The sequence below is a fragment of the Amblyomma maculatum genome, chromosome 5 (assembly GCF_055883805.1).
Source record: "Amblyomma maculatum isolate TAMU_Amacu chromosome 5, ASM5588380v1, whole genome shotgun sequence".
Classification (NCBI taxonomy): domain Eukaryota; kingdom Metazoa; phylum Arthropoda; class Arachnida; order Ixodida; family Ixodidae; genus Amblyomma; species Amblyomma maculatum.
In genome coordinates this window covers 58,502,111-58,529,993 of record NC_139348.1, presented here as the reverse complement: position 1 = coordinate 58,529,993, position 27,883 = coordinate 58,502,111, and the positions used below count along the sequence as shown (strand labels likewise).

Sequence of the window (27,883 nt, the reverse complement as noted above, 5' to 3'; positions counted from 1 at the left end):
AGCCACGGTCATAGCGTTGTTTATAAAGTGGCCCTGTAAGGTCAGAATGCTTAGCCAGCAACGACATCAAGCCTCTTCAGCTTTGCAGTGGGTGCCAGAAACACAAGTCTCAATTTTAATACAGAACAATAAGATGAAGTCTAGAATGCATCTGGCGAACGTGCACAAAAAATAAAAAAACTGTGTTTAAGCAGTACCTCGAGAGCATAAAGCGTTATGAAAGAAATGAAAGGACGTCGTGCCAGTTCTTGTGACCAGAGGTGACATACATTATATTTCTACCGCAGTGTCCGGCTTGTAAGTTAAACGAGGCCATTTATCTGGCAAGTGCGTCGTTGACTTAGGTGAATTGCGAGAAGATATGCACTGATATTGTTTCACCACATCTGTCGTCACTGTCGGCCACGGTCACCAACAATGATACGGGGAGGACCACGACGGACGACGAGAGCACCAAAAGAAAGAAGGAGACATCAGCTGTGGTCACGGGAGAGATGACGGATATCTCACAGTAAGGCACGAGATGAATATTGAGCATAATAATATAGCGACCACACTTATACTATCTTCATTCTTATAGCGCTGAAGAAACACCACAGGAAGAAAGACACAAAAGGACAGACGCGCTTCTGTCCATTTGTGTCTTTCTTCCTGTGGTGTTTCTTCAGCGCTATAAGAATCAAGATCATGTACCAACTAACCCGTCAAAATATCCCACTTATTCTAAGTTAAAAGAAGGCTTAAGAGCTCAACACTAGCCCCCCTAATATCATTTGTCCAGTGGTTTCAGCGGAATCGCTGTCAGTGCACACATGGAGTCGGTAACACTGAGTCGAACTATTTCGGCTAGTTGGTAGATTGTTCACAATTACAGCCGAAGATTTTCCGCGACAGTGCACCAGCTGGTGTATTCCCGAGGGCTGGTTTTTCTTTGGTGTGCCTACTTTGCCTCCGTCCGTCGTGGTATCTTTCCTCTGAACACTGAACCGTACGACGCAATTTTGGCAAGCGAAACGTTCCTTAATGCGGGCGCCCAGACCTTACGCCATCGTGCAGTGAGTAAGGGCGTGCCGCCAAAAATAAATTTTTCGGTAGATTAAAGTCTCGCAAATTGGTGAAATGCTTGAAAAAAGCGATACAAATAAAGTGTTTAGTTTTGCGTTCTCAGCGGAAAGTGCAAGATTCGGAAACTGTAAAGAAACGGGAGTAAGATAGTCGTCAATGCTGTCATCGTCGCAATGGGCAGTCGTAAATAGAAGCTGCGAGAGGCGAAACCGGTCGGCGCGTTGGCGGCTACTTTTGTATGACAATGTAAGGTTTAGGTTTCGAGGCCTAAGACTTGCAGGCCAAACAACCGCAGGGGTCGCGCAGATTCACAAGCCAGCAAAACGAATTATGATAAGTGATTATTTTAAAGGCAGACCCATGAAGGTACAAGCTAAACATTTGGGAGGAGAAAAGATTAGCGAGATATTTTGCATTGTCAGGGGATAAATACGATAAGATTTCCTTAGTCCGCCGAAGTTTGTCGCTAGCGGAGGACCGCTTGCTGCAGTTGCGTAGCCAAATTGGAGGTTGTGTTCCCTATCAGCTTTTTTCCGCCTTCATGTTCTCTCGCTCTGTTTTTTTTTTTTTTTTTTTTTTTTTTTAATTCGAGGTTACCAACTAGCTCAAAGAGCTCACCTTCTCTGTTCCACCTACCTGCACGGCCTTTTCGAAGAGCTTGTCATTATGTTCGTTTTCACCTCTATTCACTTTCTGTTTCACCTCTGAAAAAAAAAAGGCAAAGAGACAGGACCAACTGGTACTGCGCACCAAGCAAACCAATGTGATTGCGGTATTTTGCTTACAGTATGTAACCTATAAAAGTAGCATACCATGTATAAAACAATACGACGACCTAGCGCCACAGAGGTCTAGCTTGACAAGCTTGTAGCTGCACGCGGTTATCTTGGCCTAGCTCTAGCTCAGTAACGACAACGCTTGTTACACATGCTTTATTGTTACTACCTACCGATTGCTTCGTTGAATGGCTGTCGACTATTTTTGTGGTAATCATGATTATGAAATAAATATATTGTCACGAAGCAGCAAGCCGATGAAGACAGGAGACAGAACATGACCGATGACGATGGTAGATGACGTTTAATAAATGTTCGCGGGCCTAGCGCGAGCGCTCCTGCCCGCGCCACTGCCCGCTTCTTCTTTCTTGTCGTACGTAACATGACCCGGGGCCACCGAGCGATCATCCCGATCGTGGACGAGGAAGTTTAGCGATGTTAATGATTTTATGGCATGATGATGGGCGTGTCTGGATGCTTGAAGAAGAAGAGGAAGAAAGAGGAATAGAACGGCTTGCCGGTACGATGTCTGATGCGTGGGTGATCCGCCTCCCTTGGAGCTGTCAACCATCCGTCACCAGAGTCCATGGGACCGATGGCTCGAGGTCACGTCGGGCAGCTTAGGCGGGGGTTGCGTGTTCGAGTCCATCAGTTCCTTCGGGTCATTCGGGCCTTTCGGGTCCTTCGTCGCGGTTCTCATTGGTATGTCTGTTCTCCTTGTATTCAGGTCCGGGCTGGGGCTGGGCGGTGGTAGTTGTTCAGGTCTGGGCTTGAAGGGCTGGGGCGAAGCTGCTCGGCGATGTCCCTGGGCCCTGGGTGATGGTTCCGGCTTGAAGATGGCGTTGATGGTTCAAGGCGAGGATGGGGATGCCGTACCACGCACCTCCAACCAAATGTTACGAAGCGGCAAGCCGATGAAGACAGGAGACAGAACATGACCGATGACGATGGTAGATGACGTTTAATAAATGTTCGAGGGCCTAGCGCGAGCGCTCCTGCCCGCGCCACTGCCCGCTTCTTCTTTCTTGTCGTCCGTAACAATATAATTAAACATATACATTTCTCCCAATTGTAGAGAGGCCACATGTCACAATAAAAAGAAAACGATTTGCGCCGTCTAAAATATTATTTGCAATGTAGCTACAGATGCTGTATGCTCGCCCATTAGAGATCTTCCTCATTTTGTTCAGAGGGGAAAAAATTAAGAAGTAGCTTGCCTAAACGAATAAGCTAAAAATCACCAATGCATGCTGTATTTGTAGAATGTGTTTCATCCGTTGTCATAGAAATCTGTAGCTGGTAAAAAGGGAGTTCTTTCCGGAAGCTGCATTGTACCACATCTTTGACCAAAAATTGGTTGTACTGAAATTTCATTACAGATATTTCGTATTCCATTTATATTCATTTCGAGCTTTTTCTCTGTAGTAGGTGCCAGAATGGATACTTTCTGAATACACAAGCATGGAGTATATGAATATTTTTTAATATATTGTAACAGTACTGAAGAAGATGAAGTTTAGAAGACAAGTGAAGGAGAAAGACGTTAAAAAAGGACTCTCGTGCCGGACGCGCTGCCGTTGACCAGCTGAGCTCCCGACCCTATCGTCTTGTTGTTCAGCGCTCCGACGTCTTACCCCCTTCGTAACAATATGATAAAACCACAAACTTTGCCCTCCTATTAAAGTTGAACTCGTTGAAATGTGCTATATTGAGTTCAGGAGGGTAGGAAGAATATAAAATATATGATAGACAAATATATTCCGCCTTCCTTTATTACGTTTTGCAATAGCGGAGGTTACCACCACACATATAAATGATACTTTAGGCGAAAATCTATATTGTATGGTAGTAATTTAGGCAACAACAGTGGGCTGTGGGAGGTACATGCACCACAAGTTATTTTCTGTTTACATCTTAGCGGTATTCAAAAGCAACCTTTCAGGATTTAGGATCCTCATCGGCTTTCAGCATGTGCACCATAAAACACATCACTGTTGAAAAATAAATCGTATCGCCACGTTTTACGTCTCATTTAGACAAATTCGCTCGACGTAGTTTCCGTTTGGGTTTCTATTTAGTATGACATCCTCCCTACTGCCAAGAAATGAACTTAAGCTTTCCTCTTGAGATAACTGTTATTTTTATACAATATAACTTTAGATATGTGGCATGCCACCTAAAACATTTATTTAGCAGTGTATTCTGTCAACAATAGATAGCAAAGGCAAATATCTGGAATGCAAATGTTTACAGCCTGTCTGTATATCAATATACATTTTCAGCAACTACTCAAAATTAGTAGCTCTGACGTGTGACACCGGTTGACAGCAGCTTGATGAACTCTTATTGTGAAAAAAAAAAACCGTCTCTGCTGTTGAGTAGAAATCGGTTAATATAGAAGGAAGTCTTTTAGCTCACTTTTAGCATCCAAGCATAATCTGTTTCGAGACGAAAATATTCATAATCTGTTTCAAGGTTTCTTGACGTATACTAAAACGGAGCGGCCAGGCAATAAAGAAAACCAGTGGCGCCGAATGAGAACTCTGATAAAGGGTGACAAAGCGCATCAGCAATTATAAAAAACGTCAGCGGCCTCGCCGGAGGGCGTTGAGAGAAGTGGCAACATATGCGGTAGGGAAGAGAAAAATGTCAGTGGTGAGGGCTACACCGCTGGAAGAAAATGTCAACAACGGCTCTTGTTAGTCGTTTTGGAGAAGACGGCGGTATTCTGGCAACGCGCTCACCCGCCTTGTGTGCATCGCCACTCGTTCTCAAAGCTTGATTCCGCATCTCTATGGGAGGTGACGCTCCTGGCCTTAGTCTGGGGAAGGAAGACCAACATATGTCGAGGCGGCGTGAGGCGTCAGAGAAGCCCAAAAGTGCGCTTGCCGTAACGGCTGTTGGAAGGAAGCAGCTATGGATGAAGTTCTTGGAGCGGCCTAATGGGAGCTAACGAGCAGAAACTACCACATAAACATGCCAAAAGGCCTTTGCACTCGAAATCATGAAAAACTCCTAAGCTTCACCCATAATCTTTAACTAGCTCGTAAGCTTCCAGCACGTTTTAACCCAGCAGATTTAAGGCAATAAAAGCATATATGAGCGAAATTTCTATGCTAGATACCATGTAAATCTGCTTTCTTGAACGTTAAAGTAATTCGCATTGTATTATAAACGGGTAAGCTCAGTGATATTCAAATTTACATTAGCCTTCATAATGAGTTTAAGGCACACTCTACAAACAGGTCTTAAAATGCGCTACCTCACAGACTAGGCAACAACTAGTCGACGAACACTAGTCAACAATCACGGCATAGTGTAAAATAAAAGAATTGTCTGACGTAGCATCAGTGAGCAGAACATCAGCGGTCTCTAAGTTCCCAAAACCTAGGGATCTGCTCCCCAGCATCTGCATTCATATGTGAGTTAAAACCAGCAAGCTCGATATTCCCATTCGACAATAAATGCGCAAGGTTGCTCAAAGTTTATTGTCCTCAGTAGCAATAAGCTGATGATGCTTCGGATGAGAACTGCAAGTTGATTATTGTCTGACGACCACAAAGCGAATTTCTGCGGGGCGCTGGCTCAAACTTGTAGCGTATTCTACTTAAAAATTGCATTTAAGTAGAATAACGATACCAGATATAACGACACCAGATATAGCGATATATTGGTAATAACGATCAAAATCATTTTTTCCATTGCCCCCAACCCCCTCTATATACAATAAACCAGATACAGCGATCAATTATAGGCGGTATATCGGATACAACGATAGCTGCATCGCTTCCCAGTAGGTGTTTACGAGGAACATTAGACTCAATATTCAATGAAAGATAAAATATTAAGAAGAGAATGACGTGACAGCTCGACATACGCGGAAAACACTGAAGGATATGAGCACTATCATCATCGCAATCGCAACCGCGCAAAGGGACTTTAGAACTGGATAAGGCATACTAGATAAATAGAGTTGGTGGCGTTGCACCATGGCTGGACAGACTCCGTCACAGTAGGGAACTGACTTGGCTAGGGCCTTTCTGGTCCACCTGGTAAAAAAAGGGAAGCGTCAATACCAACACAATCCAATGCAATCCAAAAAGCTGCTGCTGTGGCCATATCGTTATCGCTATCGCCGAATCTAAGATGGTGGCGACCACATTGACGGAAGGCGCGATAGCTCACGAGATGAAACGGCAGATGCACCCGATTCATGACAAGGAACGAAGACAGCAGAGAGAAAAATTTATTCAAAGCAAACTAATAAACAAACCTCCTGAGGAGTCAGCCTATTGCGATGCTGCCTACGGGCTAGAAGGGGCCGCGGTCATAGCAGTGGTAGATGGGAACCACCCCCAGAATGTAATTGTATCCATTAATACGCGTAACGCTTTAATAGCCGAAGAGGCTGCGTAAGCGCTAACATGTACAGGCACTAAAGCCAGAATTATCCTTTCAGATAATAAGGCGGCTGTTAGGAACTTCGGCAAAGGCCTAATTTTCAAGCAGGCAGCCAGTGTACTGAGAAAGCACCAGCTAAACCGGGAGGTTTCAGTCATCTGGGTTACAGCTCACGAGGGTCTATCAGGCAATGAGGCTGCCCATCCCCTCGCTCGAGATGTATACACTTGAGCGGCCACAGAGACCCCGGAACACGGAGACAAAGACCCCCTCATCACCTCCAAGGAGCTCTCTGAGACTCCCAGACTAAATAGAAGGATCTATCCACCACCAGATAGGGCCCTAATACCCTCAGAATGCAGGGCCTGGCGAAAACGTCCGGCCAATCGTTTCTTTTCTCATGTTACTCTGCATAATGAGTTGACAAGGGACCCAGAGGCTTGCAATCTCTGCAACGTAAATCTGAGTCAAAATCACCTAATCTGGCAATACCTCGATTCTTCGGGAGCTAAAGAAGCTGATCCCCTTGATTAAATTATCTGGGAGTTCTACATCCGCAGCCGAAATTTAGATGAACAAAAGATCGTCCTACGCCTGGCGGAGGAGGTTTACTCCAAGCCCTTCTCTGCAGCCACGGCGCAGGAAAGCCGGCAAGAAGACACTCCCCCTGGCTGAGCCCCTGCCCCGAGGTCCATGTCGGTGTAAATAGAGTCTTCTCACTCACTCGCTCCGGAGTTTTGGCAGGGTTTCAAAGTCGGAAGCCTCGTGCAAAAATACGGACGTTCGCACTCTACGATTTCAACAATCATCAAGGCTGAGGATGTCCTTCAGCTCATCCAGTCGCTAATCGGTTTCGTGCACACAAAATGACTGCCGCCAGCGTACAAGCTACTGAAACCGATGCTCACAGCGATTCTCAAGCTTTAGCTGCTGCTCAAGCGAGCCCGAATTTCCGCCTTCATTAAGTAGGCTTAAGTCATTTTATGGCTATTGATGTATACTCCAATAAAGTGTTTAGTGCTCTTTACGACGATTAGCGTTGTTCAAACCAATTTGCTCATCCATAGTAAGAGGCAAGCCTACAGGCGTGGGAAAATACGCACGTGGGTGTGCTTTTTTCATATTTTTTTTTCTTTTTCGCTGGTCCAGATATACCGATAATCGGTTATAACGATTGGATTTTCAGGTTAATCTCAATATTGCTATAAGTGGACTGCACTGTATAGCCTCAGGATTTGATGATAATGTCGGTCTACTCGCTCAGACGCCGTCACGTACCTGTAAGTAGTCGCACGATATGCAATGTGGCTAAATATTGTGCTCAAGTACGTCACATGTCTCTATGACAGAATTGGTAACTGATGCTTCCCCATCCGCTAGGCCTGCTGATTATTGTATTGGGGCTTTGTCAAACAATGATGTATTTGTCACACATTGATTGCGGATGCGAAAACCTAGCGCGTACAGTACTATTTACTTAATATTTAGGGCATCAGCTCTACAGCGACTATAGCGTTTTTTTCTTGACCAAATGCCACATGCAGTCCACAGAAGGTGTCGCTTGCTCGCAGCCCTTATGTTATTTAATCTCGTATTGCGCAGCAAACATCTTGTCGTTATCTCTCTCTCTGATGTAAACAAAGTCGTCTTCGTCAATTCTCAAATGCAAAATATTGTCGCGACATGGAGTGAACGTCGTCTTAAGTTCAACCTGCGTCGCTCTTTCATTTAATCTATGTAAATGCTTCCGATATAAGTGCCATCTAGCTAAAGGCTGTGATATTAGCAGTGCCAGATAGGCTGGCAAGAGCATTTAACAACGAGAAGTCAGATTAGCCAGCTGCCGGGAACAATAGCAAGCGCAGAAGTGACAGCGGTGGCGGGAGTGGCTGATGGCTCATGGCAATAAAGATTGGCGAATAGATAGTTCGAATCCTACAAATTTTTTGTGGCAGCTTTAGTAGTTTTCCTCTCGCTGGTGATATTATTTCGAAGAAGAAGGCAGTGGCGCGAGAGGAGCCCTCGCGCTAGTCCAGCCATTAAATCAACCTTCACACTGTCGTGACGTTGTGCCGTCTTCGTGCTTGTCGCCACGTAACAGTATTTAGTTCTCTATCGCTGCTATTCCCACTTGAAATCTCCCAGTACCGCTTCGTTTGTGGTTTTACAGTGAGTCCTTAGTGAAAACTCTTCGATTTGTTGTCTTATCTCGAACTGTACTTCTTCAATAACCGCAAAACCGACTTCCCGAAATAACCGCTGGAACCATAACGTCTTCCCTATAACTCCTCAGCACATGAAACGTATTTTACCACCGAAATGCCCTATGCTTCATAGTCCAGGTATGTTTTTGCCCTTTTGTCTGAAAATTATTTGTGCTTTCCATGTCGCTGAGACATGTTTACGCGTTACCTCAGTTACTTATGTTCTACATCACTGGGTGTTTCATTTTCTTTTATTTTAGGCACCTCATCAGTTATACCTTTGACTATCAGTACCCGAGATTTAACTGCACGAAATTTTAATATTTGAGCACCGCCTTTGTCTCCGGAAGAAATAACGTGAATTAAAGCCTTTCTGGATATCTACTAACATCATAATATTTTATGCAAATGCTAATCCAGGAAATCTCTGCTCTGCAACTCTTTTTGTGTAACCGATGCGATCGATCATTATCTACATTCGTTTATGTAGCCTTCTTTCAATATTTATCAAATAAAGCATCAACAGCGGAGGTATAAGAGGACAAACGTGGTTTATGCTTCGCATATCTTAAATGTTGTCGTACTTCTTATTCATTTCCTATGCAATTTCCAATTATACCAATTATTTTAATTATGAAATCGGTTATCTCATCACGGATATACTCTCACATTAGGGTATTTGTTACAAGCAGCTCCTTTTTATTTTGCCATATGACCGCTTTATGTCAAGGAAGGGTAAGTACAAGCGTCTGTTTCCGCGCTAGCTAATTATATGCGTGGTATAAGTGAAACCAGGCTCTCAATAGACCTCTCCCTCGAGTAAACAACGTGACATCGCGGAACGCACGTGCGGCGACTGCAGCGCTCTTCGATGCAGCGGCGATGGGCAAAATCCGTCGTTTTTCTCGGCCGCGGCCGTACTAAATGCAGCGGCGCGCGCTTGTGTCTCGATTATTTCTTACGCCATGGTCTCGATCAAGGCCCATTCCTTGTCTCGACTAGCCTTCAATGCGTTCCTGTGTATTTTAAACCGATGGAGCTGCCTGAGTACGCGACGTTATTGCCTGAAATCGCTCGCCGGCGGTATGTTGAAAAGTTAGTAGTTGACGGGGACCAATACCCCGACCCCTTCCTTTTGAAGGACTGAAAAAATGACCCCAAATTGTGGCCGAATGTTCGTTTTGGTGACATATGCGTATATCTTGTTCAGACGCCCGGCCCTAGCTACGCCACGGATAGCTTGAAGTCCTATCGCTCGTTGAAGGCTTACGTTCTTGCAGCGGAAGGGCATGTGCGCCAAGGTTTCATTGCCGACGCTGGCTTAAAGTGCCTCTTTTTAAAAGCTAAAGTGGCGCCGCCGCAGAAGACCACCGGCAAGCTATATGAAGCCTGGACGCTTTTGCACAAGGACGGAATCGTACAGGCAGCTCACTGCACATGCATGGCCGGGTAAGCTGTGTTCGGTGTGACGTCGAGCAATAGCGTTTTAACAGATTACTTTGAATGAATGCATGCGGCAGATTGGAAGTGCAGTACACGCAAATCGTCTCGCCAGAATATATCCTTCACGCGTGAAATCAGCCTGCGATACGCTGAGCATAGGATCTCGCATGTCTTGATCGTGTTATACGGTTTTCGACGTCGCTGGTTCGATCCCGGCCGCGGTTGCAGCGGCGGCCACATATCGATGGGGCCTAAGTTGAAAGCGTGCTCTTGTGTCGTGCAGTGTCAGGTCTTAGGTGGCCAAAATGCTCCGGATCCGTGTTATGCGACGTGCCTCACAACCCATGTGCCGCCTGAGCTCTTCAAACCCTGCCTATCTAGCCTTTACGCTTGTAAGTCTAGCCTTTACACTTGAAAGTCGTACTATGCAACCAGTTTGCTACAATTAAAATGTTTATTACCTTCTGCCATCCCTGTGCACGCTGAACGTTTTCTAGAGGTTCTGGCACTTTAGTTGCTGTGATAGCTCGAATGGTAGTCTAAAAGTTTCAAAGTGTGCGCGCTCTTGTAATGCTTGGCATTTAACAGTAATAAACATTTGTCTTTTAGTTTAGCCACGCATGTAGCTTATTTTTTGGGACGGAGTGTTGCATATGTCTCCTCCCATAGCCAGGCTCATGTCTGGCCGGGCCCGTAAATCCAAGCTTCTGGGTGGCTGGAGCGGGACTACAACACGGGTGAGCAGACACCCGAGAGCCCTCCGCGGAAGCGGAGAGGACTCAGCTGTGACCTGATGAAGAGGGACAGGTCAGCCTGGTGGCATTAGTTTGTCATCGAGCAAACTAAGGCAGTTTTCCCGATGATGGGTGGATTGACTTTTGGTTGGCCACTGGGAGGGGCTGCGTCCTCCTGTAACCGAGAGGGGTGCAACCATTGGCGATGAAGCTCTGAGGGATAAGGCTGGGAGCAATGGCGCGCTCCTGTAATCGAGAGAGGTCACGCCGGTGAATGCTCAGACGGCCGACTGGAACCTCGGAGCCTTGTGCACTCTGAGGAAGTCTACCCCGCTAAAGCGGGGTAGATTCTCGGGCTTAGGAACTGCTACTATGGGGCCCACTGAAAATGACAGCCTTTACCGATGATGTACCCTATTGATAAACGGGACTAGGGATAAGGCTGGGGAGCGACCAACTCTCTGTAATCCATGGTGGAAGCCGCTGGAGTTGGAGGTGACCACTCCTCGTAGCGGGAAATAAGAGTCTGTTCCCCGCCGGTGCAGTCCAGGGATGGGCTGTGCCGGCTAAGTCTCTATGTATGGACGCCGCGGGGGAATCCCCGCTGACTTATGTCATCAGGGGTAGGGGCAACCCCGTGTAACCCAGCCCGCGAGGAGGCATGGGGGCGCTGTTAGAGACTGTCTTCACTCCACCTCCGGCGTGCCTGGTCCGTCCTGGGAAACACTGAGGCCTTCGGGCGTCTCAGCAGGCTAAGAGAGTGAAGGCGAAGCGAAAGCAGAACTGGTGCAAGCACCCTCTGAGAGTCTGTCAGTAGTACCGCTGTGAGACCAGAGGGGTGGAGGATGAAGCCTCCACTCGCGCTTCCGGTACGTAGGCGGTAGGTCCCAAAAGGTTTTGGAATACGGGGCCGGCGTCCAAAACCAAGACGCTTAACAAAATTTGGTAGAATCGGGCTCTCGCGTGGAGCGCAGCACGAAGGGAGTTACCAAAGTCGGGGGCGCGAAGGCGTCTGGCAGGGGTGCACGTCATGGGAGTGCACCACGGGTGTTGTGATCCCGCCTGCCCGAGCACGTGGGTGCGACCCACAACACGACCAACGCGGTGGCAGTAGTTGACAAGACCGCCACGCGCGCTGGGAGAGCTGCAGGATTCGTTTTCAGCTCGACGATGACCAGACGTAAACTGGGACAAGAGCGGTACCCGGCGTGGGTGTCCGCCATTTTGTGGGACTTAGCTCTTGGGAAGGGGCTCGGCCTGGGCGATCCCATGTAAGCCTGGGGGATACTTGTTGGCGAGCTAAAACCCTTCTTCCCCTTCATGGATCACTGCCTTGTCGTGGCGGAGGGGCTTGCGAAACTCGATGAAGTCGTGAGCTCTGCTGTGTAGGGCCACCCAAGATAGACAGGTCACGGCAGAGAGTTCTGACAAAATGTGATTCACTGGAGAAGGTAATGGCAACCCACTCCAGTATTTCCTGCCAAGAAAACCCTATGGCCAGTCACAATACCATTATCGATATGGCGCCGGAAAATGAGCACCCCAGGTTGGAAGGCGTCCGACATATTACTGGGGATGAACAAAGGGCGATTCCTAGTAGCTCCAGGACGAATGAAGCGGCTGGGCTAAAGCCAAAAGGACGCTTAGTTGTGAATGTGTCGGGAAGCGACCGGAAAGTCCGATGTTGCAAGGAGATATATCACATAGCAACATGGAATGTAAGATCTATGACGCAAGGTAAACTGGATATCGTCAAGCGAGAAATGGACAGATTGAACATTGATATCATGGGTATCAGCGAGCTCAAGTGGACCGGAATGGGAGAATTTAACTCCGGCGACCATTATGTCTTTTATTGTGGGCACGAATCCAAGAGAAGGAATGGGGTCGCTCTCATAGTAAACAGAAGAATGGGCAAAGCAGTGCTAGGGTACAACCCCAAAAACGACCGAATGATTTCACTTCGGATCCAAGGTCACCCTTTCAACATAACAGTTATCCAAGTCTATGCACCGACCACTGCTGCTGAAGAAGCTGACGTTGAGAGATTTTATGCGGACCTACAATGCCTTTTAGACCGCACCCCATCATCAGACGTCGTTTTTCTCATAGGAGACTGGAATGCTAAGGTCGGGAGTGAAGAAATATCCGGAATTACAGGCAAGTTCGGTCTTGGTAAGCCAAATGAAGCTGGGCAGAGGCTAGTAGAGTTCTGTCAAGAAAACAACCTGACCATAGCGAATACTCATTTTCAACAGCACAAGAGGCGCCTGTACACATGGATTTCACCGGACGGTCTGTACAGGAATCAATTCGATTATATTATTTGCCGGCAGAGATGGAGAAGCGCTATACAAGCAGTAAAAACAAGGCCTGGGGCCGATTGTGGCACCGATCATCAGCTTCTTGTTGCCAAAATTAAGCTTCGATTGAGAAAAACGCAGAAAACTAGAAGGCCTTTCAGGTATGATCTGGATCAGATTCCATTAGAATATGCTGTGGAAGTGAGCAATCGATTTCAAGAATTAGATCTAGAAGACAAAGAGCCCGAAGAGATGTGGACTGATGTTCGTGATATAATACAAGAAGTTGCTACTAGGGTAGTTCCAAAGCAAAAGAAATGCAAAAAAGCAAACTGGTTATCTGAAGAGGCTTTGCAAATAGCTGAGGAAAGGAGGATGGCAAAAGGCATGGGGGAAAGAGAAAGATACAAGGTTCTCAATGCCGATTTTCAGAAAATAGCAAGGAGAGATAAGAATGCCTTCTTGAACATACAGTGTCAAGCAGTTGAGGACAACAGCCAATTAAGGAACACAAGATCTCTGTACAAGACAATCAAAGATATCAAAGGAAGTTTCTGTGCTAAGCTGGGCGTGATAAAGGACAAACGAGGCAAGGACCTGACTGAAGCCTCAGAGATAAAGAAGAGGTGGCAGGAATACACAGAAGAACTATACAAGAAGGACCCGGATGTGCAAACCCAACATAGGACGGTTGTGATTACTGATCTCGAGCCGGGCATCCTGAAGAGTGAAGTTGAATGGGCCTTAGCCAGCCTTGCTAAGAACAAAGCTAGCGGAATTGATGGTATTCCAGCTGAGTTGCTTCAAAACCTCAACCACGACGCTGTTAACACACTGCATACATTATGTCAAAAGATTTGGACAACCCTGCAGTGGCCACAGGATTGGAGGAGGTCAGTTTACATCCCCATTCCAAAGAAAGGCACTGCCAAAGATTGTTCCAACTACCGCACGATCGCGCTTATTTCGCATGTTAGCAAGGTGATGTTAAAAATCCTGCATGGTAGGCTGCAGCAGTATGTGGATCGGGAGCTTCCGGACGTGCAAGCTGGGTTTCGCAAGGGAAGAGGAACTAGAGACCAAATTGCCAACCTTCGCTGGATCATGGAAAAAGCAAGAGAGTTCCAGAAACCCATTTACTTCTGCTTTATTGATTATGCGAAAGCGTTTGACTGCGTAGGTCACAGCAGATTGTGGCAAGCTATCCAAGAGATGGGAGTTCCAATTCACCTCAACTGTCTTCTCAGGAACCTTTATGAAGGGCAAGAGGCCACAGTCAGAACTGGGCATGGTCTTACTGATTGGTTTCCGATTGAGAAAAGGGTGAGGCAAGGCTGCATACTGTCGCCCTGCCTATTTAACCTATATGCAGAGTGCATCATGAGGAAGGCCGGTCTGGACGAGTCTTCAGCTGGAGTGAAGATCGCTGGAAAACGCATCAACAACCTTAGATATGCGGATGATACCACTTTAATGGCAGAAAGTGAAGTGGATCTCAAGAGACTTCTGATGCGCGTACAAGAAGAGAGTGAGAAGTTTGGGCTTAAACTGAACATTAAAAAGTCAAAGATCATGGCGTCTTGCCCTATCAAGTCCTGGAGCATCAATGGACAAGAAGTGGAAGCTGTGACAGATTTTCTGTTCTTGGGCGCCAAGATTACCTCGGAAGAAGACTGCAGCCATGAAATTAGGAGACGCCTGCTTCTGGGAAAGAGAGCAATGGTTAGCCTTGACCGCCTAGTAAAGAGCAGAGACATTAGTCTGCCAACCAAGATCCGTATAACCCGTGCTATGGTCTTTCCAGTTGTGATGTATGGATGCGAGAGTTGGACTGTGAAAAAGGCTGACCGCCGAAGAATTGACGCGTTTGAATTGTGGTGCTGGCGAAGACTCTTAAGAGTTCCTTGGACTGCCAGAAGATCAAATCAGTCGATATTGTCGACCATAAACCCTGACTGCTCATTGGAGGGTCAAATTCTAAAGTTAAAGCTCAGCTACTTTGGTCATCTGATGAGAAGAGAGGAGTCGCTGGAGAAAGATTTGATGTTGGGAAAGGTTGAGGGTCGCCGGAGAAGGGGTAGGCAGCGAACGCGTTGGTTAGATGGCATTCTCGAGGCATTGCAGATGAAGCTATGTGATGTTAAGAAGATAGTGAGAGACCGGAAAGCGTGGCGTGACATGGTCCATAGGGTCATGAAGAGTCGGACACGACTGAACGCCTGAACTGAACTTAACTGTAGCTTATTTACTCTTCAAAGTGGAAATGCTCGTTTCATCTGGACTCATTCGGTCCACTAGTTCACAGCTTTGTGAGTGGAACAACAAGTTCCGTGAAAGTGCATGTAACAATTTTTTTATTCCCTCTAACTATACTTGATCTTTATTACCTTAGTTTTAGCTTAAACGCTCTGACAACATACCTTACTAGTTGCTACTTACCATTGAGATGAGCTGCATATATATGAGCCCAACAAAGGTTGAGTTGAGCACCCTTTTTGAGGAAACATGAAAAAATGTTAACGAAGAACGTAAATAATGAGGTACGGCTTGCCTTCTGAAAGCCCCTACTTCTATGGGTACAAGACAACCTGCAGTCAAACAGTTTTATGTAAATCACTAGATAGTGTAATAAGTCCAGTGAATGATAAACTAGCTGAACTCTAGAACAAATCAGCATGGACAAGTTCCGCAGATCCGGTCTGTGGGCTTCCATTTATCTCGGCACAGTGCGTGCACACACACTTTCAGATTTTCGTCCCGTGGAAAACGAAAAAAGCGTATACCAGAGCCTTTCTTGGAGCAGTTGCTGCATCCCACTGCACAGCAGCTCGTAGGCATTGCGATTCAGGGTCGAGGCAAAGGTCCCAATGCCCGCAATGAAGATTATTGTTGCTCGCGCAGCGAATCTCTATGCGAGCGCATGCATTCAGGCGACTGTTTTGCCCATCGGCGTCTGCGGCGCAAACCGGAAACGTCACCACCGTGACGTCACTCGCATCGCGTGACGTACCCGAGGAGAGGTCTATTAGGTACCTGCAATATGCGAACTCGTTCGGAAGTACTTCTAATGCCTTCTAGGTTTCTATCCGATACATATTTTTAGTTGCACAGCATAAAATGCAAGCCTGCATATAAATATCGTTATCCTGATCGGGTTGTAATATTTTGTGTGCATACTAATTATTTTCACTTTACATATCTACTTTATTAATTTGGTTGTCAGCAGTTCGGAATTGGCGTGTTCGCTATTTTTTTCTGATGCGTTATTCTTTCCTGGCTTCTCACACCCAGCTGGTTATTAAGTTTGATTGTTTTAGAGTGTGCCTTGAGGGTATTTGTTTCTGGTTTTATCTATTTGAGATTGTTAAGTTTTAAGCTGCTTTCTATCAAGACATCCTGTGCTGTTTCGTCGTTCGTGGAGATTACCCTTTCTCCGCTCCTAAATGTCTCACCTATACGCGATGCTATGTAATTCCTAGCAATGTCTTCCTCTAAATATTTTTCTTTAGCATCTTGAATTCCTTTATACATTTTGTTCTTTCTTTTTACCTAGGCAGCAAGTGGGAAGTATTTGTGGTGCACAGCATAGCTTCTAGGGTGTAAGCCCTAGTTAGCACCGATAAGGCGATTAGTTATGTCTCCATGCAGGACTTCGCTATTTTGCCTCTACCATATTATGTCGGCAGCTCTGGCATATATAGGTGCGTACCCCATGCATGCTACCAGAACTACAAGGCCATGAAATACCCAGAGTGGCAGAACATAAATATCGGGTGGTATGGGTAAACGACCCCTTCATGGATCACTGCCTTGTCGTGGCGGAGGGGCTTGAGAAACTCGATGAAGTCGTGAGCTCTGCTGTGTAGGGCCACCCAAGATAGACAGGTCACGGCAGAGAGTTCTGACAAAATGTGATCCACTGGAGAAGGTAATGGCAACCCACTCCAGTATTTGCTGCCAAGAAAACCCTATGGCCAGTCACAATACCATTAATGATATGGCGCCGGAAGATGAGCCCCCCAGGTTGGAAGGCGTCCCACATGTTACTGGGGATGAACAAAGGGCGATTCCTAGTAGCTCCAGGACGAATGAAGCGGCTGGGCTAAAGCCAAAAGGACGCTCAGTTGTGGATGTGTCGGGAAGCGACCGGAAAGTCCGATGTTGAAAGGAGATGTATCACATAGCAACATGGAATGTAAGATCTATGACGCAAGGTAAACTCGATATCGTCAAGCGAGAAATCGACAGACTGAACATTGATATCTTGGGTATCAGCGAGCTCAAGTGGACCGGAATAGGAGAATTTAACTCCGGCGACCATTATGTCTTTTATTGAGGGCACGAATCCAAGAGAAGGAATGGGGTCGCTCTCATAGTAAACAGAAGAATGGGCAAAGCAGTGCTAGGGTACAACCCCAAAAACGACCGAATGATTTCACTTCGGATCCAAGGTCACCCTTTCAACATAACAGTTATCCAAGTCTATGCACCGACCACTACCGCTGAAGAAGCTGACGTTGAGAGATTTTATGCGGACCTACAATGCCTTTTAGACCGCACCCCATCATCAGACGTCGTTTTTCTCATAGGAGAATGGAATGCTAAGGTAGGGAGTGAAGAAATATCCGAAATTACAGGCAAGTTCGGTCTTGGTGAGCTAAATGAAGCTGGGGAGAGGCTAGTAGAGTTTTGTCAAGAAAACAACCTGACCATAGCGAATACTCATTTTCAACAGCACAAGAGGCGCCAGTACACATGGACTTCACCGGACGGTCTCTACAGGAATCAGATCGATTATATTATTTGCCGGTAGAGATGGAGAAGCGCTATACAAGCAGTAAAAACAAGGCCTGGGGCCGATGGTGGCACCGATCATCAGCTTCTTGTTGCCAAGATTAAGCTTCGCTTGAGGAAAACGGAGAAAACTAGAAGGCCTTTCAGGTATAATCTGGATTAAGTTCCATTAGAATATGCTGTGGAAGTGAGGAATCGATTTCAAGAATTAGATCTAGAAGACAAAGAGCCCGAAGAGATGTGGACTGATGTTCATGATATAATACAAGAAGTTGCTACTAAGGTAGTTCCAAAGCAAAAGAAATGCAAAAAAGCAAACTGGTTATCTGAAGAGGCTTTGCAAATAGCTGAGGAAAGGAGGATGGCAAAAGGCATGGGGGAAAGAGAAAGATACAAGGTTCTCAATGCGGATTTTCAGAAAATAGCAAGGAGAGATAAGAATGCCTTCCTGAACATACAGTGCCAAGCAGTTGAGGACAACAGCCAATTAAGGAACACAAGAACTCTGTATAAGACAATCAAAGATATCAAAGGAAGCTTCTGTGCTAAGATGGGCGTGATAAAGGACAAACGAGGCTAGGACCTCACTGAAGCCGCAGAGATAAAGAAGAGGTGGCAGGAATACACAGAAGAACTGTACAAGAAGGACCCGAATGTGCAAACCTAACATAAGACGGTTGTGACAACTGATCTCGAGCCGGGCATCCTGAAGAGTTAAGTTGAATGGGCCTTAGCCAGCCTTGCTAAGAACAAAGCTAGCGGAATTGATAGCATTCCAGCTGAGTTGCTTCAAAACCTCAACCGTGACGCTGTTAACATTCTGCATACATTATGTCAAAAGATTTGAACAACCCTGCAGTGGCCACAGGATTGGAGGAGGTCAGTTTACATCCCCATTCCAAAGAAAGGCAGTGTCAAAGATTGTTCCAACTACCGCACGATCGCGCTCATTTCGCATGCTAGCAAGGTGATGTTGAAAATCCTCCAAGGTAGGCTGCAGCAGTATGTGGATCGGGAGCTTCCGGACGTGCAAGCTGGGTTTCGCAAGGGCAGATGAACTAGAGACCAAGTTGCCAACCTTTGCTGGATCATGGAAAAAGGAAGAGAGTTCCCGAAACCAATCTACTTCTGCTTTATTGATTATGCGAAAGCGTTTGACTGCGTAGATCACAGCAGATTGTGGCAAGCTCTCCAAGCGATGGGAGTTCCAATTGACCTCATCTGTCTCCTCAGGAACCTGTATGAAGGGCAAGAGGCCACAGTCAGAACTGGGCATGGTCTTACTGATTGGTTTCCGATTGAGAAAGGAGTGAGGCAAGGCTGCATACTGTCGCCCTGCCTATTTAACCTATATGCAGAGTGCATCATGAGGAAGGCCGGTCTGGACGAGTCTTCAGCTGGAGTGAAGATTGCTGAAAAACGTGTCAACAACCTTAGATATGCGGATGATACCACTTTAACTGCAGAAAGTGAAGCGGAACTCAAGAGACTTCTGATGCGCGTACAAGAAGAGAGTGAGAAGTTTGGGCTTGAACTGAACATTAAAAAGACAAAGATCATGGCGTCTTGCCCTATCAAGTCCTGGAGCATCAAGGGACAAGAAGTGGAAGCTGTGACAGATTTTCTCTTCTTGGGCTCCAAGATTACCTCGGAAGGAGACTGCAGCCATGAAATTAGGAGACGCCTGCTTCTGGGAAAGAGAGCAATGGTTAGTCTTGACCGCTTAGTAAAGAGCAGAGACATTAGTCTGCCAACAAAGATCCGTATAACTCGTGCTATGGTCTTTCCAGTTGTGATGTATGCATGCGAGAGTTGGACTGTGTAAAAGGCTGACCGCCGAAGAATTGACGCGTTTGAATTGTGGTGCTGGCGAAGACTCTTGAGAGTTCCTTGGACTGCCAGAAGATCAAATCAATCAATATTGTCGGCCATAAACCCTGACTGCTCATTGGAGGGTCAAATTCTAAAGTTAAAGCTCAGCTACTTTAGTCATCTGATGACAAGAGAGGAGTCGCTGAAGAAAGATTTGATGTTGGGAAAGGTTGAGGGTTGCCGGAGAACGGGTAGGCAGCGAACGCGATGGTTAGATGGCATCCTCGAGGCACTGCAGATGTTATGTGATGTTAGGAAGATATTGAGAGACCGGAAAGCGTGGCGTGACATGGTCAATAGGGTCACGAAGAGTCGGACACGACTGAACGACTGAACTGAACTGATGGGTAAACGAAGGATTGACATATATTGAAAAGCATGAGCAATCACGTAAAAGGGCGAAGAAATGACGGGATAATGAAGCATAGGGCATTGTGGGGATACAACAGGTATGAGGTTTTAAGGGGTATTTGCAAAGGAATTATGGTGCCCTGGCTTACTTTCGGAAGTATGATTTTGTGCCTAAAATCAGAGGTGCAGTCGACATTAGAAATAAATCAGGGCGCCGTCGGACGGTTAGCACTAGGTACCCACGCCAAAACCACAAATGAGGCTGTACAGGGAGATATGGGAAGGGCATCTTTCGAAGTACGGGAAGCTCAGAGTAAAATATTATATAAAGAAACTTCTGAGGAAACTGGACAATAACAGAGTGGCCACTAAATTTTTAAATATCTATACCTAAAGTCGTTGACAGACAATGGAAGAAAAGAGCTAGGAAACTAACCAGTAAGTATGCTGGTCACAAGGACAAAGAAATGAAGAGCGTTATGCAAAAGGTGAAAAACACAAAAGGTAAAAATTGGATAAATTCTATGAAAAAAAAAAACAGTATAAACACTATACCAAAGGTGAAAAAGGCAGATTAGGAAGGAAGCTTTCTTTGATAACTCAAGAAGCAGTGCCCTACTTTAGAAGCTAGATTAAGATGCCTTAGAACACGTAGCTACAAAAAAATTTAATATTGAACATGACACATGTGCAGTATGTGGTAAATCCACAGAAACAATTAACCATGTTATACTCTAATGTAATGGTATCCATCCGGAAATCGATGCAGGCGCAGTCACTATTCCTGAATCTCTGGTTTCTAGAGATACCAGTGGCCGGGTGAATGAATCTGCGGTGGAAGCTAGCAAAACACGATTCGAGAATTGGTGGCTTAAAAGCATAAAAGTGACCTAATGCTAGTAATTTAGAAACAAAAAATCATTAAATAGAATGATGGTAGAGTTAACCATTCTAAAACAAAAATAAAGGCTTCGGGGGGAAAATTAGCATGATAGCAACTGGTACCAGCCTGTTTCAAAGGGGACGCTCCTATATTCCATCCATCCATTCATCAGTCTAGCAGGACAGTCCATGTCTGTTATTGCGTTGATTGGAAAACCTGTCCCGGCCTTGTTTTTTTGGGCGAAAGTTTTTAAGCGCTCATACTCGCGATGACCACCCATCCGTTACATCTAAAGGCTAGAAACAGAAGGACAAGAACAAGCCGGGGGAGGCGGTTGCAGGCAGCTGACAATGCCGAGCACTAACTGGACGTAGGGCTTCCTGACATAACGTTTGGCAGGAGCTGCCAACTCGCCCTCTCCTCTCATTGGAGAGGATGATATCAGAATCAGCCTGCTAACTTTGCATTCACGTTATCCCTAGAAAGCGCACGCAAATTCACACGGCTGGGCTAAACTTGGGCTTTATATGTCATCGTGTCATCCGAAGGTGGGATTGAAAACAAAGAGAAGGAGGTGTCGTAGTGGAGGACTTCAGACCAACGTGCGATAGAAGCTTTCGCCTCATCGCAGATTAGTGATTCAATGTGCAACCCAGAATTCTTTTTTTCTTAGTTGACAGTTCCTGTGGACACACCATGTCCAAAACTCCTATCTACAACTGTCGTTCATGACGCTAGAGTCATGATGCTCTCACTTTAAATAGAGGTGCATCAATAAATGGATAGCCTCTATCTCTAGTGTAATTCCTACCTTGTTTAAAGAAGGTAATAAAGATTTATTCGCAAAGTAAAAAAGTAGTAATGACGAATACCTCACTATCATTCGATTGGATAAACGGTTGTCTTCATTGCCAAGCAACTGACATATGTTCTGAGCCTAATCAATTATCTACAAACCTATGGTGCGATTGTAGGTACGAAAATTATATGCATAACAAACAATGATCTACAGCCCCTGAAACTAACAGCCGTGTACGACTGCTAGAGAGGCATTGTGTATTACCAAGGAATGAATATACCCAGGCAGGAATTGACCGAAGCCCGAGGCTTGGACCGAAAATGACTTGAAGACAAGAATGAGTCCTAGCGCTTCTGGTAGGTACTTTCCGATCCGAATTGGCATTTACAGCATATGTATAAGCAGAATATGTGTAATACGCGTATATTATTTCAAAATTGTAGATCCTACGCTGACAGTTAAGCGGAACGGTAGGCCTAAAACGAACATGTAGAAGGCTAAGGCAGTATGCAAGAGCATCAGAAAGTAGCAGCAGTTTACAATCGCTAGATAAACAGTGGAAGTGCCAAGGGAATATGTTTAGAAAAGGTAGTAACCGCAGATCCGGACTATGGAAGGGAAATGATTACGGGAATCAGATTGGGATGAAGCGCATTCGGAATGTAGTCGCAGGGCATGACTAGCAGCTTACAGATGTTGCTTAAGAGAAAGTATAACAGTCGTATATTACCTGTACTGACCTAAGGGGTCAGTAAGTGTAGGCTAATGAAAAGGGTTCTAGTTAACTTGAGGGCAACGCAGAGAGCTATTGAACGCAAACTAGTTAGCGTAAGCTAAAATAGAAAACGCACAGAGTGGATTAGAGATTAAATTCGGTGGCGGGTGCAATGATGGCCTACAGCAGGTATAACCAACGGTGGCAGGATAGCGCTGGTTAATGGTATTCCTTCGAGATCGAATAGAAACGCATATGGTCAAGACATATAAAGCGAGGAAAGGATAACCGATGGTCCCTGAGAACAACAAGTTGAATTACGCTTAACAAAAAAAAAACAAGGTAGCAGGGGGCTGTAGAAAATTAGATGAAGGGATGAAGCTAACAAGTGTGTAAAGGTCAACTGGATGCAGACCGCGTTAATCGTGGAAATACACGTTAGGCCTTCGCCCTGCAGTGGGAGTAGTATGTCTGATGATGAGGGTGTAAAGGTATGTAGAATATATCTAGCACTGGCGAGAAGGAAATAAGCTCTAGAAAGGAAAGTGGCTGATATTGATTGAGATCATTTTATGAGATAGGAGCGAGAAAATTTCGGCAGATAATAAAAGCCTAACATTGACGTATGGGACTAAATAAATCCGAAATTAGAACAAACAGCGCAAGTAAGTCAGGAGGCGATAATCAAAGATTCTTTATGCCTGACGGAGTGTACTGCACTGTACTGTCACCACAGTACAATAGGCCTGCGTAGAACGTAACCACCAAAATTTCCCTGGGGGTTAGAGATTAGGTGCCTTGCGGATATGAGTGGGCTGCTGCCGGTAAAGAACCACAACGATGCCTGGAAAATACTTCTGCGCAGATAATTGCGAAGAAATGCAGACTATGATGTAAATAGTGATTTCTTTTATATTCTGATAAAATTATATGCCGCTTACATTTCGAACCTATAATTTTTTTGGTGATTTTCTCACTGTTCCTTTTGAGCTCCACTGAGTGAAGGAATGCTTCAGTGAAATTGCACACGTGCCCGGAGTCCACAAATGTATTCAATAATTAGTAAAGGGTAATGGGTCGCTGTTCTACCTCCAAGGTGTAATAGTTTTGAAAGTGGAGCGTGCATAACGCAAGCTCCTGTAGAGCAACAGCTGCATTGTTAGCGTCGTCAGTTTTAGGCTTTTTCGCTAAGGGCTGCTGAGAACATAAATTTCAAGATGTTAAATCACGCAACTCTTGAATTGCTACGTTCAAACGTGTGGCGACAAAAATATGGCTTACACTTACTTGGGCACATGGGTACACTTTTACCATTTTTATCAGTTTTGCTCGATTAACTGAAGGTATATTTTGTGTGAATTTTTAGGGTTGGGGTTTTCGTTAGGGAATATAATAATAATATAAAGGTTATGTGGATGCCTCGTGAGAGGTTACCTTTGTTTCAATACTGATGTAACAAGCTACGGTGATTTTATTTTATGCAATAATAAAACATTTTCATCTTCTGTATGTGATAAGTGCCCTAGTGTGGACGATAATATCAGACTTTCATATTCCTGAAGCTATCCTACTTCCAGCCAGACTAAACAGTTTAGTCATCAACACATAGATCTGTACATAATGTGCATTATGCAGTGTTCCTTGAGCATCGCACGAGGGTTAGCGTTTTTACTGGAGCTTTCATAATGAAAGGACGGCTCAACCATCTTTTCCCGTTCACCTGTGGACTTCGTTATACGCTGATATTAGGCAGCCGAAGGAAGGATTTCATTTCAGTGGGAATTGTGGAAGAAAAGCAGGTACCAAACCTGTAGCATATGCTCGGTAGCCAAATTCACTCTTGAATTTTATGTTTATTCCTTTCCTACATTCAATGTGTAGACTGTGTGTTCATTTGACCCTAATACACTGTATATTGGCGGTATCTTAGTTGCTACTGCAGCAGTCTTTCGTACGCTCTCTTTTGGAGAGCAGGTCGAAAAAGTAATAGCAAGGCACAAGATTCGCACTGGGGACCACCCTGGCATCCACCTCTCGTATGCGCTGAAAACGAGCGCCGAGCGGGGATCTGCAGCAGGCTACAAAAGCGCTGGGCCAACACAGCCACCAGGGTTTAAGCAGACCCGTCTTAAGTCCGATCGGTGATTGCTGCATACGTGCAACCATGGCATCTGCTACAGTATCGAGATTCTAATGAAATATTTTAGGAATATTTCTTGCTACGACAGCCGTGCTTCGAGATAGTTGGCACCAGGCGGAGTTGAATAGTGAGGCTGGAAGGCCCGCAATAAATAAATACGTTGAGACTAAAAATACCCGATCCGCGTATAGGGGCGGCCTTCTTTCTCATTTTCAGTGCAGCACTATGAGCTTACTGTCGTTCAATGTATTACGCACATCGCTCTAAGCCAGTTTGAAAATCTCCCTATTATCAAATTGAATGCGCATCAAGCTGTAGGCGCAGGCAGTGACCCACTCTAAGCAGAAAAAGAAATTGTTCAGACACAGCAGATTCCTTTTTCGTGTATTTTCTTGCGAAGTGCCAATTTGATATAGCTATAGCAAAACTATGAATTTCGATGTGAGCGCTGGATTTTGGCACGGCATATGTATTGGCTAACTCCAAGAAAAGATTACCCCAAGTCAAAAAGTATTTTTTTTCAAGCTTGACAATACGATTTATCGAAAATGTGATATGACCGTTCTATCACCAGTGGCAGTTGCGCGAATGACAAAAAAATCATCCCTCTTTATTGTGAATCTAGACTAATAGCGGGCATATCGAAGCGCAAAAAGGTGTAAAAACTTACTATTATCAGCTGCTGTGGTACCGATGTTCCGTTCAGGAGGATCGCTTGGTTCTGAAAAGAACGCGTCATCAACATTTCTGAAAAGCAATGCGCACTAGAAGAATAGTAAAAATATCGGCAGTAAAATGCGCACTACATATATATATATATATATATATATATATATATATATATATATATATATATATATATATATATATATATATATATATATAGTGTCACGCACTTCCTGCGGTCCTTATTGAAGGAAGATGAGGTTTGGTGGAATAAGCAGAAGAGGACGAGGAAGCTGGGTCTGTCCGCTGTGGTGTGCTAATCTCTAGCGTATCCTACCATCTGTGTAAATAAACGTCGTAACAAGTGGGGTGGAGGTGCGGGGTACAGATCACCACGGAACCTCTCCTACTTCGCCGGAGCAGACGATTTGCTGGGCTACCCCCCCTTTGGACGGAGATGGCGCAAGCAGATGTTCAATGCAGCCCACGCCAGCAGCTCATCCGACCACCGCACAGCCTTATCGGGAACCCCGGCCCTTCTATGGCAAGGCCGGGGAAGACGTGGATGACTGGCTCACCCTCTACAATCGGGTGAGCAAATACAACCGCTGGGATGCGACTACCAAGTTGGCGAATGCGGTATTTTTTCTTGAAGAAACTGCGCTGACATGTTTTGACAATCATGAAGCATATCTTACCACCTGGGATTGCTTCATGGAAGAAATGAGAGCGGGATTTGGTGATGCCGATGCTCGAAAAAAAAAGCGGCGAACAGATTCTGGCTCAACGAGCGCAAGTACCGGGGGAGACCTGCACAACTTACATAGAAGTCCTCAAGCTGTGCAGAATAGTTGAAGTTCGGATGACTGAGGAAGACAGAGTGGGTCATCTCCTGAAAGGAATAGCGCGAGACGTGCACAACTTTCTTATCTGCAAGGACGATTTGAATACCACCGCTAATGTAACACGACATTGCCGCACGTTTGAATCTTTGAAGCGACGCTGTATCATTCCGAAGTTTGGTCGGCTGCCTAATGTGACAACTGTCGCTAGTGTGGATGTGTCTGAAACGACAAGCCTGGCAGATACAATTCGCCAGATCGTCCGCGAAGAGCTTCGGAGGCATCAAGATATTGGGGGCCACGTCAGACCCGTCTACAGTGGCACCTCTTCGTCAGACAATGCCTGTTATGATCCCTCTGTTACGTCTCCTTCGGACACCCGATGCTCTGCTGCTCATTGCCCGAACATCCAGCCTCTCACCATTAACGCCTACAACAGCGAGCACTCTCGTCCTCCTCGTCGACCACATCCAGAGCATGAAACGTTTAATACAAGCGACGACGAGCATTATTCATCGAATGAACGTGAGCCGCCAGTGTGTTATGCCTGTGGAATGATCGGCCACATTTCCCGCTTTTGCCGCAACCGTCGTCCGTACCAGCAGTATCGCCGACAGTGGGTGAACTCCCGTACAAGGCTTCCTGCTAACAATGATGATTCATATAGAAGAACACCTGGCCGGAATGAGTACAGAGCAACAACTAGCCGACAAGAACGCGCAATGGCGTTGAATGGAAACGAATTGCCTCTGACCGTAGCCTCACACCACCATCTCGGCACCTACCACCCTCCCCTTCTCCCTGACGACGGTCGCCACCTCCGGGAAACTAGTGAGTGCGGCCGATGGAGGTGAGGTCGCAAATGATTCTAGCTTACCCATACCTCTGCCCGTTTCGATGTTAAAGAACCGAATTGAAGTGTTTGTGGACGGTGTACGTGCTATGGCGTTGTTGGACACAGGTGCAACTATTTCTATTATAAGTCTCGCTTTTAAAAACTGCCTTGGTCGTAAAATTATGTTTGCTTGGGATAGTACGACAACATTAGTGGTGTTGGTGGCGAATCGCTTAACCCACTTGGAGTCTGTTCTGTGAATGTTGTTATCGCCGGCCACACATTCCGAACTGAATTCGCAGTACTTACTCGATCAACGCATGACGTAAATCTTGGACTCGATTTTCTGGAGCAAAATGGGCCACTCTCGACTTTCGCAATGGAGACATTTCTGTGAGCCCTCGAATTGAATCTGCTTTGCGTGAAAATTCGCGGACCCATCCTAGCACGCTTTCGGTTTCGGAAAACATAGTCATTCCTGCATTGTCAGCAGAGTTTATACGAGTTGTTAGTTCCAGCTGTGCCAGTGATGCGTTCGACGCTGTGGTTGAACCACTCACCCTCAACTGCGCGAAGAAAAGTGTTCTGATTCCCCGCTGCATCATCTCAGTCATGAATGGCCATTCTTCTTTGTGGACGACTAACTGCTCTAAAGAACCTGTTGTATTACCACGTGGTCTAAAACTTGCCAACTTTGACGAAGACACTTTTAAATCAGTGGCCGTGCTCAGCACAGACAATTCCCAGCATACCGCATGCTCAGAAGAAGATGAGACAAAATTTCTTGCCATGATTAACAAATCCCGCCCAACAAGTGATCGTCACAGTTTATTGGAAGTTCTGGCGAAACATACTGCTGCTTTCGATTTCTCTCGGGACTCGCCACCACGGATTCCCATTTCCCAAACTCAGCACCGAATCAATACAGGAACTGCTGATCCAATCCGCCAGAAGCCTTATCGTGTATCCCCATCAGAGTGCCAAACAATCGAAGAACAAGTTCGTCACATGCTGCATAAGGGCATAATTCAGGAATCTCTAATCCATGGGCTGCCCCTGT

General features: G+C 45.7%; 1 protein-coding gene across 1 annotated transcript in view; it reads right to left on the bottom strand.

Moving 5' to 3' along the window:
* LOC146188378 (uncharacterized) overlaps nucleotides 1-27,883 on the bottom strand; it is a 94,805-nt gene that overhangs the window by 37,772 nt on the left and 29,150 nt on the right. Inside the window, exons 3-4 of the mRNA XM_084603099.1 lie at nucleotides 25,151-25,201; nucleotides 1,702-1,769 (exon numbers count right to left, since the gene is read on the bottom strand). Of these exons, the coding sequence (XP_084459225.1) occupies nucleotides 1,702-1,769; nucleotides 25,151-25,201 (119 nt within the window). The remainder of the gene's footprint in view (nucleotides 1-1,701; nucleotides 1,770-25,150; nucleotides 25,202-27,883) is intronic.